Source organism: Macaca nemestrina, chromosome 19 (genome assembly GCF_043159975.1).
Source record: "Macaca nemestrina isolate mMacNem1 chromosome 19, mMacNem.hap1, whole genome shotgun sequence".
In the NCBI taxonomy this organism is placed as follows: Eukaryota; Metazoa; Chordata; class Mammalia; order Primates; family Cercopithecidae; genus Macaca; species Macaca nemestrina.
Window position 1 is genome coordinate 38347753 of NC_092143.1, and position 13591 is coordinate 38361343.

A 13591-nucleotide genomic window follows, 5' to 3' on the forward strand; every position below is an offset into this window, starting at 1 on the left:
CCTCAAAAATAAAATAAAATAAAATAAATAAAATAAAACAAAACAAAACCAGTTTGGATGAAATGAATTCTGTGTTTTCTGCTATGTGTGTCAGGACAATAAAGTTCAATCTCAACAAGTGTGTGTATATGTGTGTGTCCTAGAAGCTTCTAAGTATACCTTTATCGTAAAGGAAATGTGGTGTTAACTAGCAATGCTTTTCTTAGTTGTAAAAAAATTCAATTGTTGAAAGTTGATTATCTCTGCATGTTTCTATCCTGAATGCTAAGCCCTCAAGCTCTGTAATTTTTATGTTGTATTTCTAATTTTTTAGATCTTCTACTAAGAGATGGCATATTATTCAAACAACATAATTACCCAATGTTAACCCTGTTATAAAATTGCTATGCTGTTATTTCAATTTTTCAGTCCATAAACTATCAATGCATCTTTATTATTATGTTTATTATATATTAACCATGAAACACAAGAAAACTCTTAAATTCAATTCAAACAACCTTCCCTGAAGAGCAATCAAAAAACAAAAACATTTTAAAATTTAGTTGACATGGGTTCTCACAATAAACCTGATAGCAGCGATTTCAATTCTTGTTATAACTCTGAATTACTTTGTTATTGCAGATGTCTCATTATTCTCATTAAAAAAAAAAAAACACATGCACAACAAAAAACACCTAACAAATAGAAGATTGTAAAAAATAAAATGTTTGAGTATCTAAACCTGAATATTTATAACACACAAATGGAGCATTCTGAAATTTCCAATTTTTTAAACAGCCAAATCAATAAATCCATGTATCTTACAGGCATTAAAATCATAGGGTCAAATCCTTTACATTTTACAGTGCTATAGATTTACATGGAAAACCAATTACCTCTGCTTACAACAAAGTGTGCAAGTTGCTAGATATATCCTGGGGACATGTCTAAACAACAGCCAATCTACCAGTGTGTAGCGCTCCCTAGTTCCTTAATGTTTTGTAGCACTGAAGACATATATTACCAAAATGTCTAGCAATGCAACAGGTGTTTCTGTAGCCCAATCACAGAGCACAGGAGAGGAGGGAAGGATTTTCCAAAGCTATTCAAAAGACTTTTAAGTATATGATGTTGTTCTTTAACTCGTTTTATCGCTTTAGTGCAGATTTAGAAAGAGCATATATATATTTTTACAGTAAATCTCAGGCATAGTCACACACATAACTGCACATATTTTGTTTGCATTCCTAAATGCTTTATTATAACTCATGAAATCAAGATGTAACAATATGAACAAAGCCTACACATTTTGGATCCAAATTCTTACAGCTCTATAAAGATGCAAATGGGCGCTTGTGAGCTGTTTCTAATAACTAATTAATTCATCTCACTTTGCTTTTGGCTGGAATGATAATAAACCAGAGTGGTGATGGGTTACCTCATGCTAATTAGAAGCTCTAATTGTCACACATATTTTAGATGAATGAAAATGTAGAATGGAATTATTTATTTTTGAATAAGTAAAGTTTATTAGAAGATACAACTCAAAATGATGGCCCTTGAGAGGAAAAATAATAAAAGGAGTTTGTAGTAGTTTGAATGGCATCCCCTCAGAATTCATGCATGTCTGAAGGATCGGCATGTGACCTTATTTGGAAATAGGGTCTTTACAGTTATAATTAGCTGATGATCTCAAGATGAAATCATCCTGGATTTAAAGTGGGCTCTATCTCTAATGTCCTCATTGGAAGACGAGAGAGGCCAGGCACAGTGTCTTATGCCTATAATCTTAGCACTTTGGGAGGCCGTGGATGGAGAATGACTTGAGGCTAGGAGTTTGAGACCAGCCTGAGCAACAAAATAAGACCTTGTCTCTAGGAAAATTTAAAAATTATCTGGGTGTGGTGAAACACACCTGTAGCCCCAGCTGCTCGGTAGGCTGAGGCAGGAGGACCACTTGAGCCCAGAAGGTCAAGTCTGCAGTAAACTATGGTCATGCCACTGTACTCCAGCCTGGGTAGGAGTGCAAGACCCTGTCTCAAAAAAAAACAAAACAAAACAAATAAAAAAGGAAGAGGAGAGAACACAGAGAGGAAAGTGATAAAAAGATGGAGACAGAGATTGAAGCAATGCATCTACAAGCCAAGGAACACCAGGGACTGCCTGCAACCCCAACAGTTAGTAGAGAGACATGAGATGGGCTCTTCCTCAGAGCCTACGGAGGCAGCTGAACCTATCAACACCTTGATGTCAGACTTCTGGCCTCCTGAACTAAGAGAATAAATGTCTGTTCTTTCAAGTTATGAAATTCATGGTATTTTGTTTTGGGTCTCTGATGGTAAGAAGGCTAATAGTTGCTGCTCTGCGTTTTTCCAATGATTTTACCTTAAACAGAGGGAAAGTCCTAAATGTTGTGTTATTTAGGGAGTTAGAGTCTTGGTTTGAAAATACTAAACTGAATGTGTTAATTTCCATTTGCCAAAATAACTCATAAGGACTAAGCAATTAACGCTAGCAAATTCTATTGGCCACGAGGCTACTGTTTTTCATTTCTTTTCTGGACCACTGTTTCCTAAGCCGTTCAGATGGTATTAAGTTAGCATTAGTGCGAGGAAATCTTAAATTTTCTTTTTTTATTCTACTTTAAGTTCTAGGGTACATGTGCACAACATGAAGGTTTTTAACATATGCATACACGTGCCATGTTGGTGTGCTGCACCCATTAACTCATCATTTACATTAGGTATATCTCCTAATGCTATCCCTCCCCTCCCCCAACCCCACGACAGGCCCCAGTGTGTGATGTTCCCCTTCCTGTGCCCAAGTGTTCTCATAGTTCAATTCCCACCTATGAGTGAGAACACTCAGTGTTTGGTTTTCTATCCTTGCAATAGTTTGCTGAGAATAATGGTTTCCAGCTTCATCTATGTCCCTACAAAGGACATGAACTCATGCCTTTTTATGGCTGCATAGCATTCCATGGTGTATATGTGCCACATTTTCTTAATCCAGTCTATCATTGATGGACATTTGGGTTGGTTCCAAGTCTTTGCTATTGTGAATAATGCCGCAATAAACATACGTATGCATGTTCTTTAAGGCAGCATGATTTATAATCCTTAGGGTATATGCCCAGTAATGGGATTGCTGGGTCAAATGGTATTTCTAGTTCTAGATCCTTGAGGAATCACCACACTGTCTTCCACAATAGTTGAACTAGTTTACAGTCCCACCAACAGTGTAAAAGTGTTCCTGTTTCTCCACATCCTCTCCAGCACCTGTTGTTTCCTGACTTTTTAATGATTGCCATCTAAATGGTGTGAGATGATATCTCATTATGTTTTTGATTTGCGTTTCTCTGATGGCCAGTGATGATAAGCATTTTTTCACGTAAGGCTGGTTCAACATATGCAAATCAATAAATGTAATCCAGCACATAAACAGAATCAAAGACAAAAACCACATGATTATCTTAATAGATGCAGAAAAGGCCTTTGACAAAATTCAACAGCCCTTCATGCTAAAAACTCTCAATAAATTAGGTTTGATGGGATGTATCTCAAAATAGCAAGAACTATTTATGACAAATCCACATCCAATATCATACTGAATGGGAAAAACTGGAAGCATTCCCTTTGAAAACTGGCACAAGACAGGGGTGCCCTCTCTCACCACTCTTATTCAACATAGTGTTGGAAGTTCTGGCCAGGACAATCAGGCAAGAGAAAGAAATAAAGGGTATTCAATTAGGAAAAGAGGAAGTCAAGTTGTCCCTGTGTGCAGATGACACGATTGTATATTTAGAAAACCCCATCGTCTCAGCCCAAAATCTCCTTAAGCTGTTGAGCAACTGCAGCAGAGTCTCAGGATACAAAATCAATGTGCAAAAATCAGAAGCATTCTTATACACCAATAACAGACAAACAGAGAGCCAAATCATGATTGAACTCCCATTCACAATCGCTTCAAAGAGAATAAAATACCTAGGAATTCAACTTACAAGGGATGTGAAGGACCTCTTCAGGGAGAACTACAACCCACCGCTCAACGAAATAAAAGAGGACACAAACAAATGGAAGAATATTCCATGTTCATGGATAGGAAGAATCAATATCATGAAAATGGCCATACTGCCCAAGGTAATTTACAGATTCAATGCCATCCCCATCAAGCTACTAATGACTTTCTTCACAGAATTGGAAAAAAAACTACTTTAAAGTTCATATGGCACCAAAAAAGAGCCTGCATTGCCAAGACAATCCTAAGCCAAAAGAACAAAGTTGGAGGCATCAAGCTACCTGACTTCAAACTATACTACAAGGCTACAGTAACTAAAACAGCATGGTACTGGTACCAAAACAGAGATATAGACCAATGGAATAGAACAGAGCCCTCGGAAATAATACCACACATCTACAACCGTCTGATCTTTGACAAACCTGACAAAAACAAGAAATGGGGAAAGGATTCCCCATTTAATAAATAATGTTGGGAAAACTGGCTAGCCATACGTAGAAAGCTGAAATTGGATCCCTTCCTTATACCTTATACAAACCTTAATTCAAGATGGATTAAAGACTTAAATGTTAGACCTAAAACCATAAAAACCCTAGAAGAAAACCTGGGCAATACCATTCAGGATATAGGCATGGGCAGAGACTTCATATCTAAAACACCAAAAGCAATGGCAACAAAAGCCAAAATTGGCAAATGTGATCTAATTATACTAAAGAGCTTCTGCACAGCAAAAGAAATTACCATCAGAGTGAAGAGGCAAACTACAGAACGGGAAAAATTTTTGCAATCTACTCATCTGACAAAGGGCTAATATCCAGAATCTACAAAGAACTCAAAGAAATTTACAAGAAAAAACCAACCCCATCAAAAAGTAGGCTAAGGATGTGAACGGACAGTTCTCAAAAGAAGACATTTATGCAGCCAACAGACACATGAGGAAATCTTAAATTTTCAAAACCAAAAATTGTAATATTTTTAACTTATTTTTCATTTTGTATATGAAATTAAAATACATATCATATGGTTGTTACAAAGTAAGCAATACTCACGATCAACATTTTGGCATATATATTATTGTAAATATTTTTATGTGAATGCTTTTTTAAATAAATATGACCTCTTCTACTAATACTGACTTAAAACTGGGGTATTTGCTCATTGTTTTAAAAAACAATAATTTACATATGATTTAACATTTTGACACTATTCCATTTAAAATAGACATACAGTATTCCAAGATACAACTGAGTCTGAATGTTCTAGGTAACTTCCTATAGCTGGATACTTAGGTTTTCAAAAACACTATTTGCTATTAAAATAATATGACAATATGCTTCTAGCTAAAAACTTTGCAAAAATGTGATTGCTTCCTAGGTTAAACTCTCAGGATTTGGAAACCTGGGTTGTATCTTTATGAAAAGAAAATTACACATAGAGACATACATCCACATACACATGTATATACTTCTGTATAAAATACCTATATATACATTGCTTTCCAAAAAGGTTGTAGACATTTTCTGTCCCACAAGCAGTATAAGAGACTTAACATTTCTCATATGCTTTCCAAAATGGGATGCCTGCATTTATTTTTATCTTTATTACTTTAATCAAAGGAAAATGCTAACTCATTTTTTATTTTAATTTGCATTTCTCTATTTGCTAATGAGATTGAACATTTTATCATCTTTATTGGCTGCATATAGTTCTGTGAATTGAACACCCAATCATTAATTTTTTTATTGGAATATTCATCCTTTAATTATTTTATAGTAGGAAATTAATTTTTATTTTCAATGTTTATCATTTGAGAAGCAAAAGCAATGATGATAAAGTTTTCAGGCTTCAAATCTCTATGTCTGGAAGAACACATGGCTTGGATTAAACTATCCTTAGTGTCTCTTCTACTCTAATATTAAATCTTAGAATTTATACTAAAATATTTTTAGCAAGATTTTTCAATTTTGGTGATTTCTCTCAAAGTAAGAGTCATATTGTACCAAATATCCTAATGAACACATGTTCTTAACTTCGATTATTTTTACCATCTTCCCCATTATTTTGTCAGGGGAAAAAAAGCCATAGGATCTTGGCTTTCAAAATCTTTTAAAATGATATGGTAAATGTCATAACTTTCTGTTAGATTCAACCATTCCCTGCCTCAGATATTTTGTCCATATTTAAAACATGATTTTTGGCAATTTACTTCGGAAGTGCTCTGGCCATTATGCTAAAATTATATAGGCATAAAAGACAACCTGAGAGAAAAGAAGAAAAAATAAATAAACAAATTACTTTCAAGTCTCTGATTGTAGGCTGAACAACAAGCTTATAATGTGTGTGTGTCATGATTTCAAATGGAAATTCACTGAGTGTCTTGTGTAGAGAAAAGGAATACATAAGGGATTACTTTCTTCTTTTCTCACTTGCAATGGTAGTTTACCTCATCTATAAATTGTAGTCATGTGCTTTATGGTTTGTATATCGTCCTGACCCAGTTTATGTGCCACTTCAAAGTCGCTCAACTTCATCTACTCAGTTGTGTCATGAGCCACTCTATATGCTTTGCTTGCCAAGTTTCTGGCAGTAGCTCAAGACGTTCCTAGGTCCGAAAAGCCCTGAGCTCTGATCATACCCTAGGCCAGGCCACCATCACATAAAATGCTGATTAAGAAAAAGATACCTATGTGTCTGCACAGTCATCAGAAGCTCTGGCTTCACAGGGGACTGCCTGGGAGGTGCAGAGTAATCAGTAAGCTGTTGGTGAACTCAACCAGTGATAAACAAGAGAGCAACTGCTCACACCTTCTATCCACGGACTGTGAGACCGTTCATGCGGCTTCTCGAGAGACAATCAGGAAACCTAGCAAGCTCTGTGCTTTGTCTTGAAGTTGTGGCCACCACAGCTGGATAATGTACCACCATTATCTGTTTTCTCTTCTTCCCTGGATCGTTTTCCTTGTTCTCTCATTCTTGTTTTCCTGAACTTAAAACTTTAAAGGCATTACCTTGAAAGCCTGGCCTCATTCTGTTTTCCAGGAATCTGGGCTGACGTGAATTAAAGGTTGTGGTTGTTAAAGAAAATACATGATTATTTTATAAAATTTAAAATATATATTATTTACATGTACACTGTGTCCAGTTTTCATAGAGAAGTTTGATCTACTCTGAATTCTATCAATATTGGTGCAAAAGTGAATTTCCTTTATATTAGCAGAAAGTAGATTAATTTCTCTATTTTACAATCTACTCTTTTCTTCAGTTTTCAACCCATTCTCACCCCTGAATATTGGTAGAGAGGAATCAAAGTGATTAAAATTGGAACAATTTCATTAGATGACTTTTAAAAGTTATTAGTTAAAATGTTAAGTTTTTAGATAACAGATGCTTTTGCTGAATCAGCAATGCTGAGAAACTAATATGAATAAAAATTTTATGATACATGGATTAAGACGATGATCCAGAAAGAAACATATAGTGAAAACATTATAGAGAATATAAAGTTAAAAATATAAAGGTTATTCTTGTTCCAGCCAATAGATGTCACCTGCCAGGATGCCAGGAAAAAAAATCAATGTTCCTTTGGAGTGAGAGTATATATTATTCCTAAAGCATTTAATTCATCAAAACCTTGCAAGACTACACCATGTGAACACTGACCTGTGAATAGGTACCAGAGGTTGTTTGGCTCCAGCGTTTCCATCTCACCCCTGCGGGTCGTCTTTCTGTGTCGAATTTTATAGCCGGTAATAAATCCATTTTGTGTTCCTGATGGAGGAGGCAGCCAGCTAACTTTGATACTCTGTAAAATAATAGATGTAAATTAAAACATTGAAGAAAGAAAGGACAACAGGACAGGGTCAAAGAACCAAACATAAATGTGAAGAAAGCAGAGAAGCAAGAAGTGTTAGCAATTGCCACTTAAAGACAAATTAAATTTGTTCTTACAATCTGACACCGTTCTTATTTGTCTCGTTTTAACAAAAATACACAATTCCTTTGATTGATTGAATGCATTATCACCTCTCCTTTGCATATGCTGCTAAAATGACAGTAAAATATTCTAAATGGTATAAAGTCATAAAACAATACAGAATAAGGCTATATTGCAAGAGAGACGTCAACTAATATTCGGAAGGTGCAAATTGGAGGGAGATACGGTATATTAGTATGTTCTCACACTGCTAATTAAAGACATACTCGAGACTGAGTAATTTTTAAAGAAAAAGAGGTTTAATGGACTCACAGTTCCACATAGCTGAGAAGCCTCACAATCATAGCAGAGGGCAAAGGAGGAGCAAAGATATGTCTTACATGGAAGCAGGCAAGGGAACGTGTGTAGGGGAATTCCCCTTTATAAAACTATCAGATCTCGTGAAACTTATTTAGTGTCATGAGAACAGCACAGGAAAGACCTGCCCCCATGATTCAATTACCTCCCACTGGGTCCCTCCCATGACAGGTAGGAATTATGGGAGCTACAATTCAAGATAAGATTTAGGTGGGGACATAGCCAAACCATATCATAGGGTGACTGAGCCAAAGAAGAGAGCCTGAAAACGAAATACCTTTTTAAGAGATAGTAACGAAAAAGCAAGGCAATGAAATGCATGACAAAGGTCAGGGATGCCTGGACATTGTTCCTGCTTATATAACTTGGAAGGTAGGACTTTCGAGCATAGTTTTGAAAGGTTTCTACCTATACCGAGTAAAACCAGGCTACTAACCCTCCCTGACCTTGGAGGTGTTGGTAGTTTTATCCTCTGGGGATATTGAACTCAAAGGCCAAAGTTTCTGAGATATTAAACACAGGAGAGAACAAGGATGTACAGGGATATAGGCAAGGGTAATTAAATCAAAGATATGAGCTACCCATGTCTTCTTCTTTCATATGACACCTAGAGCAATGGCAACCAGGTATATGCTTCTTGGGTAGAATATCAGATAATCCTTCTCTAGAGAAAATTATTATCTTTGCCCTAGAGGAAAAAAAAAAAAAAAACAGTCATATCCCTGATCAATTCCCCAACAATGAGGCTACTGCCAATATGGGCAGAAGATAGGGAAATATTGGGTAGAAGAAGGCAGTTCTCTGGCAAAACGCCCTGCCTGCAAGCCTGAAAACCCACAGTCCTAAATGGGAACAGTCATTCCTGTTTTCACACCCAAATGTTGCCATTTGGCCTGCCGTGTCCCCCTATCCTGCACCCATATTAACCCCAAACACCAGGCTCCACAAGCGAATGAGTAGACTAGCAGAAGAGCAGACGAACAGAAGAACAGTGTGGCAGAGAAGAAAAGAAGAGAAGGAGCATCTGAACATCGAGAGGAGTTCAGCTGGGGATGGTCGGGTAGGAGATCAGCCGTGGGACGACCAAACTCCCGGAGAAGATCATCTTCCCACTCCATCCCTTTTCTAGCTCCCCATCCATCCCACTGAGAGCCACCTCCATCTGGCAATAAAATCCCCCTCGTTTACCATCCTGCAATTTGTTCATGTGACCTGATTCTTCCTGGATGCTGGACAAGAACCTGGGTACCAAGAGGCCACTGAGCTGGTTAAAACTTAAGCTGTCTGCAGATGGCAGAGCTGAAAGAGCACTGAAGCACATCCACTGGGGTTTTGGGAGTCACAGACACCCACCCCTAGATGCTACCATGGGCCCAGAGACCAAAAGTGCTCACCCTAGCTCCTGCCCATCTGCATGCTCCCTCTCCCATTAGGGGTTTGAGGGTGCAGCAGCCAAACAGACAAGCCACACCAGTGTCACACATCCTGCAAGGGTGTGTTCCAGGAAAAGAGTGCAATCTGAAAAAAAAAAAAGATATTTAAAAGGCAACAAACAGCAGTGAAGACAATGAAGAAAATTGTAATGTGATAAAAGATTTACTATGATGAAAAACCAGACTCAAAAGAGTACATACTGTTTAATTCCATTTATGTAAAGTTAAAGAATGGGCAAAAGTAATCTACAGTATTAGAAGTCAGAATAGTTTATGGTAGTTGTTCTGGGCTTTGACCGGAAATGGGTACCAGGAGACATTTTGGGGTGATGGAAATCTGCATATTGATTTCATGTTTGTTACTCAGATGGATACAATTGTCAAAATACACATTTATGGGCTGAATTGTGCCCACAAAGGGTCATATGTTAAAGTTATAACTCCTGTGTCTTAGAAGAATATGACTGAATTTGGAGATAAGTCCTTTAAGGAGGTAATGAAGTTTAAATTAGTTCATTAGGGTAGGTCTTAAATATGACATGATTGGTATCCCTAAAAGAAAATTAGGAAACAGGTATGCACAGAGAAAAACCACGTGAAGACACTAGCCATCTATAAGCCAAGGAACGAGGCCTCAGAAGAAACCAAATCTGCCAACACATTGATCTTGGACTTTTCGAGCTTCACTAACTGTGAGAAAATAAATGCCTGTTTTTTAAGCCACCCACTCTGCAATATTTATTTTGGCAGCCCTAGAATACCAGTATATTCATGAGACTGAACACTTACGATTTATCATTTCATTTATTTTAATTGCACCTCAACAAAAGAAGGAAGAGGAAGAGAAGCAGCAGTAGAAAAAAGAGAAAAGATTGGGGAAGAAAATGAGGATAGAAGCGTGTCAGTACCAAATCCTGACATAAAAATAAATCAATAGATGATATCTAAAAATGGCGAATTAAAACTGGTAAACTAACAGATATCTAAATAAGTAGATTACTGAGAAACATAAAGGTAAATGTCAGAAAAAAAAAAAAAAAAACAGCCAAATATCATAAGGCAGTCTTTAGGGAATGGCGGCAGAGTTTGAGGAGGGGAAAGAAAGGGCCTATTTGTTTTTGTTATAGTCTTGTTAGTACTATTTAACTTAAAAAATAATGTGCATGTAATACTCTGAAAATATTTAAATTAAGTTTTAAAATAAGCACACAGAGGTTTTTTGTTTGTTTGTTGTTTTGAGGTGGTAAAAACAAATTACTGGCTGTTAAAAAGAATCCAGACACAGCTGGGTATGGTGGCTCACATCTGTAATTCCAGTACTTTGGGAGGCCGAGGCAGGTGGATCCCCTGAGGTCAGTAGTTCAAGACCAGCCTGACCAACATGGAGAAACCCCATCTCTACTAAAAATACAAAATTAGCTGCGCATGGTAGCACATGCCTATAATCTCAGCTACTCAGGAGGCTGAGGCAAGAGAATCGCTTGAACCCAGGAGGCGGAGGTTGCAGTGAGCCGAGATCACACCATTGCACTCCAGCCTGGGCAACAGAGCAAAACTCCATCTCGGAAAAAAAAAAAAAAAAATCCAGACCCAATGTCAAATAATGGATTTGTTCAGGACCTCTCTGTCCCCACTTCAATCACGGAGCAGAGGCAGAGCTAGACTCTCCAGGGAGATAGAAATCCAAGGTCCTTCTTCCAGTTCTACTACAAATTAGCTGGTGCTCTACAAATAAGTTTCTTTGAGAGAAGAAAGAAATATAATCTAAATTTGCACTTACTTGCTGAGCACTTTGTTATTTTCTGTATAGCTGCCCTCACCCCAACACTGAATTTGAGAACACTGAAATATTACTCCCAGAGGAAATATAAGTTTAGGTTCCCTCGAGCCTCTGGTTAAAACATTTTTGTCAACTGATGGGTACATAACCTCGTTTTATGTGTGTTTCTATTTAATGATACCTTATTTAATATGACCATATTGTCAGCTCTTTAACATTGAACTTTAATGCCAGAAATAAGGCAGATCACAGCCTTCTTGCTCTTAGGAACCCTGGACAGTGCTTGAGCACTCCACTCTGGGATCATTTTAAACAGAAAAATCACCAACCAAAAGCACACAAAGGCAAAAAACATGGTGCCAAATAGACTTCAAAAAGGGTGCTTGTTTATAGTATGAGGGCTAAAACAAGAAGACAGAGAATCTTCTTGTTTAACCTCAGCTGGGAACATGGACATCTGGCAACTCAAATTCTACCCTGCTCTAAGCATAACCAGAAAGCATCATGGGTATTGATTTGAGTTACACATAAATTTTAGCAAGCAGGCAGGCAACTTTGCAACTACAAAATCTATAAATAATGAGTATCAACTGTACTTATATAATAAAAATCTTTCACTAATTTCAGAGGAATCTAGTTACATACAATTGATCTGATTAACTTGGTAGAATATATTCAAAATATTTTTGCACTACTGAGATACTTTACTTTGTTTCTACTATTCTTTAAGTGTGATAAATTAAGCACCACTCTTAACTACTATTTGTTAACATATTTTTTGCACTTACTTTAGACCTGGCAATGGTCTAAGCACTCTGCATTATTTATATTTTTATGCTTATTATGACTGTGAGTTAAGGTCTATTGCTATGACCTTTGTACAACTAGGTAAACTGGGACAAGAATGGTTAAATAACAGACATGTATCCAGCAATAGGCAGAATTTTAACTGAGATAACATGAGTCAAAAGGAGGACATTCTTTACTGCTTAATATTGCCTCCTATGAGAAGTTCAAGAGGCTGAAGAGTCTAATTTGTTTAGTTGTTACTCATTTAACATGCATCACCTACATTACTGCTGTGGTAAACATGTAAATAAGTCATGGTTTACCCATTCTGGCTGAGGAAAGAGACATATAAACTAATAATGAAAAAACAGCGTGCTAAGGTTTATAGTAGAATGTCCAAGAGTGATTAATTCTATGTCATATGATCAGAAGGACTTTATAAGAAACTCATCCTTCAAGTGTGATTGGGAATTCATGGAGGGGTTGGGAATGGTATTTAAAACAGGAACTATCAAGAACAAACTCAAGGTGTAATGACAATGTCAAGCATCTTCAAGGGAAGCTCATGTAGTCTCTTAATAGCCAAAGCAAGGGATATATAGGACAAGGAAAAGGAGAGGTTGCAAAAAAGAGAGAAAGTTGGATTAATGTGTTCATTTAAGGCATTTGGCTAAGTTATTTGGGAGATAAAATAATGCATAAAATAATAGTATAGAGTCACTGGCTGCAAAGAACACGTAGCCTTAAATACACACATGCCCATCGATGCCCTTCTTCCCCCACCGTTCACACATGAAGGTGCACATGTGTGGACATATTCTTTACTCCCCAGTGTTTTAGAAACTACGAAAGAAAACCAGAATTAAAAGAATAGTCATAGTTATGTTTCACTACTCATCTTAGTGGTGAGCAGTGAAATGGCAGATATTGTCACCACTGATGATTTTACAAAGAAGGAAATTGAGGCACAGTTAAATGAAGGATAGGCCTAAGGTCACCTTGCACTATCAATGGAAGACTTCCCAACTGTGGGGTCTAATGTTCCTTTCATTATTTCACACTAAAATAAATAATAACAGGGAATTTACTTGGCAATTATACTCATCTATTTTCTCCTATTAACTATTCTCTTTTAAAACTTCAATTTAAATTATTCTTTTAAAATACATCCAATAAGCTTTCCCATACAAAGCCCTTGGAAAATCAAGGAGAGCCACCTTCTGAAGACTACAGCTGTAGTAAAGTAAAAAAGTAAAAAATAAATTCAAGTCGAAAAGGAAAATACAAATGTAGATATTAAAC

General features: G+C 36.8%; 1 protein-coding gene across 12 annotated transcripts in view; it reads right to left on the bottom strand.

The window, feature by feature from the left end:
* LOC105489423 (DCC netrin 1 receptor) overlaps positions 1–13591 on the bottom strand; it is a 1213781-nt gene that overhangs the window by 232427 nt on the left and 967763 nt on the right. For all 12 annotated transcript variants that reach the window (XR_011616876.1, XR_011616875.1, XM_071085315.1 and 9 more), the window contains exon 13: positions 7657–7798. Coding sequence is in view for 10 of the 12 variants with exons in the window: in XM_071085315.1 (XP_070941416.1) it covers positions 7657–7798 (142 nt within the window). In the remaining 2 variants the exon portion in view is untranslated. The remainder of the gene's footprint in view (positions 1–7656; positions 7799–13591) is intronic.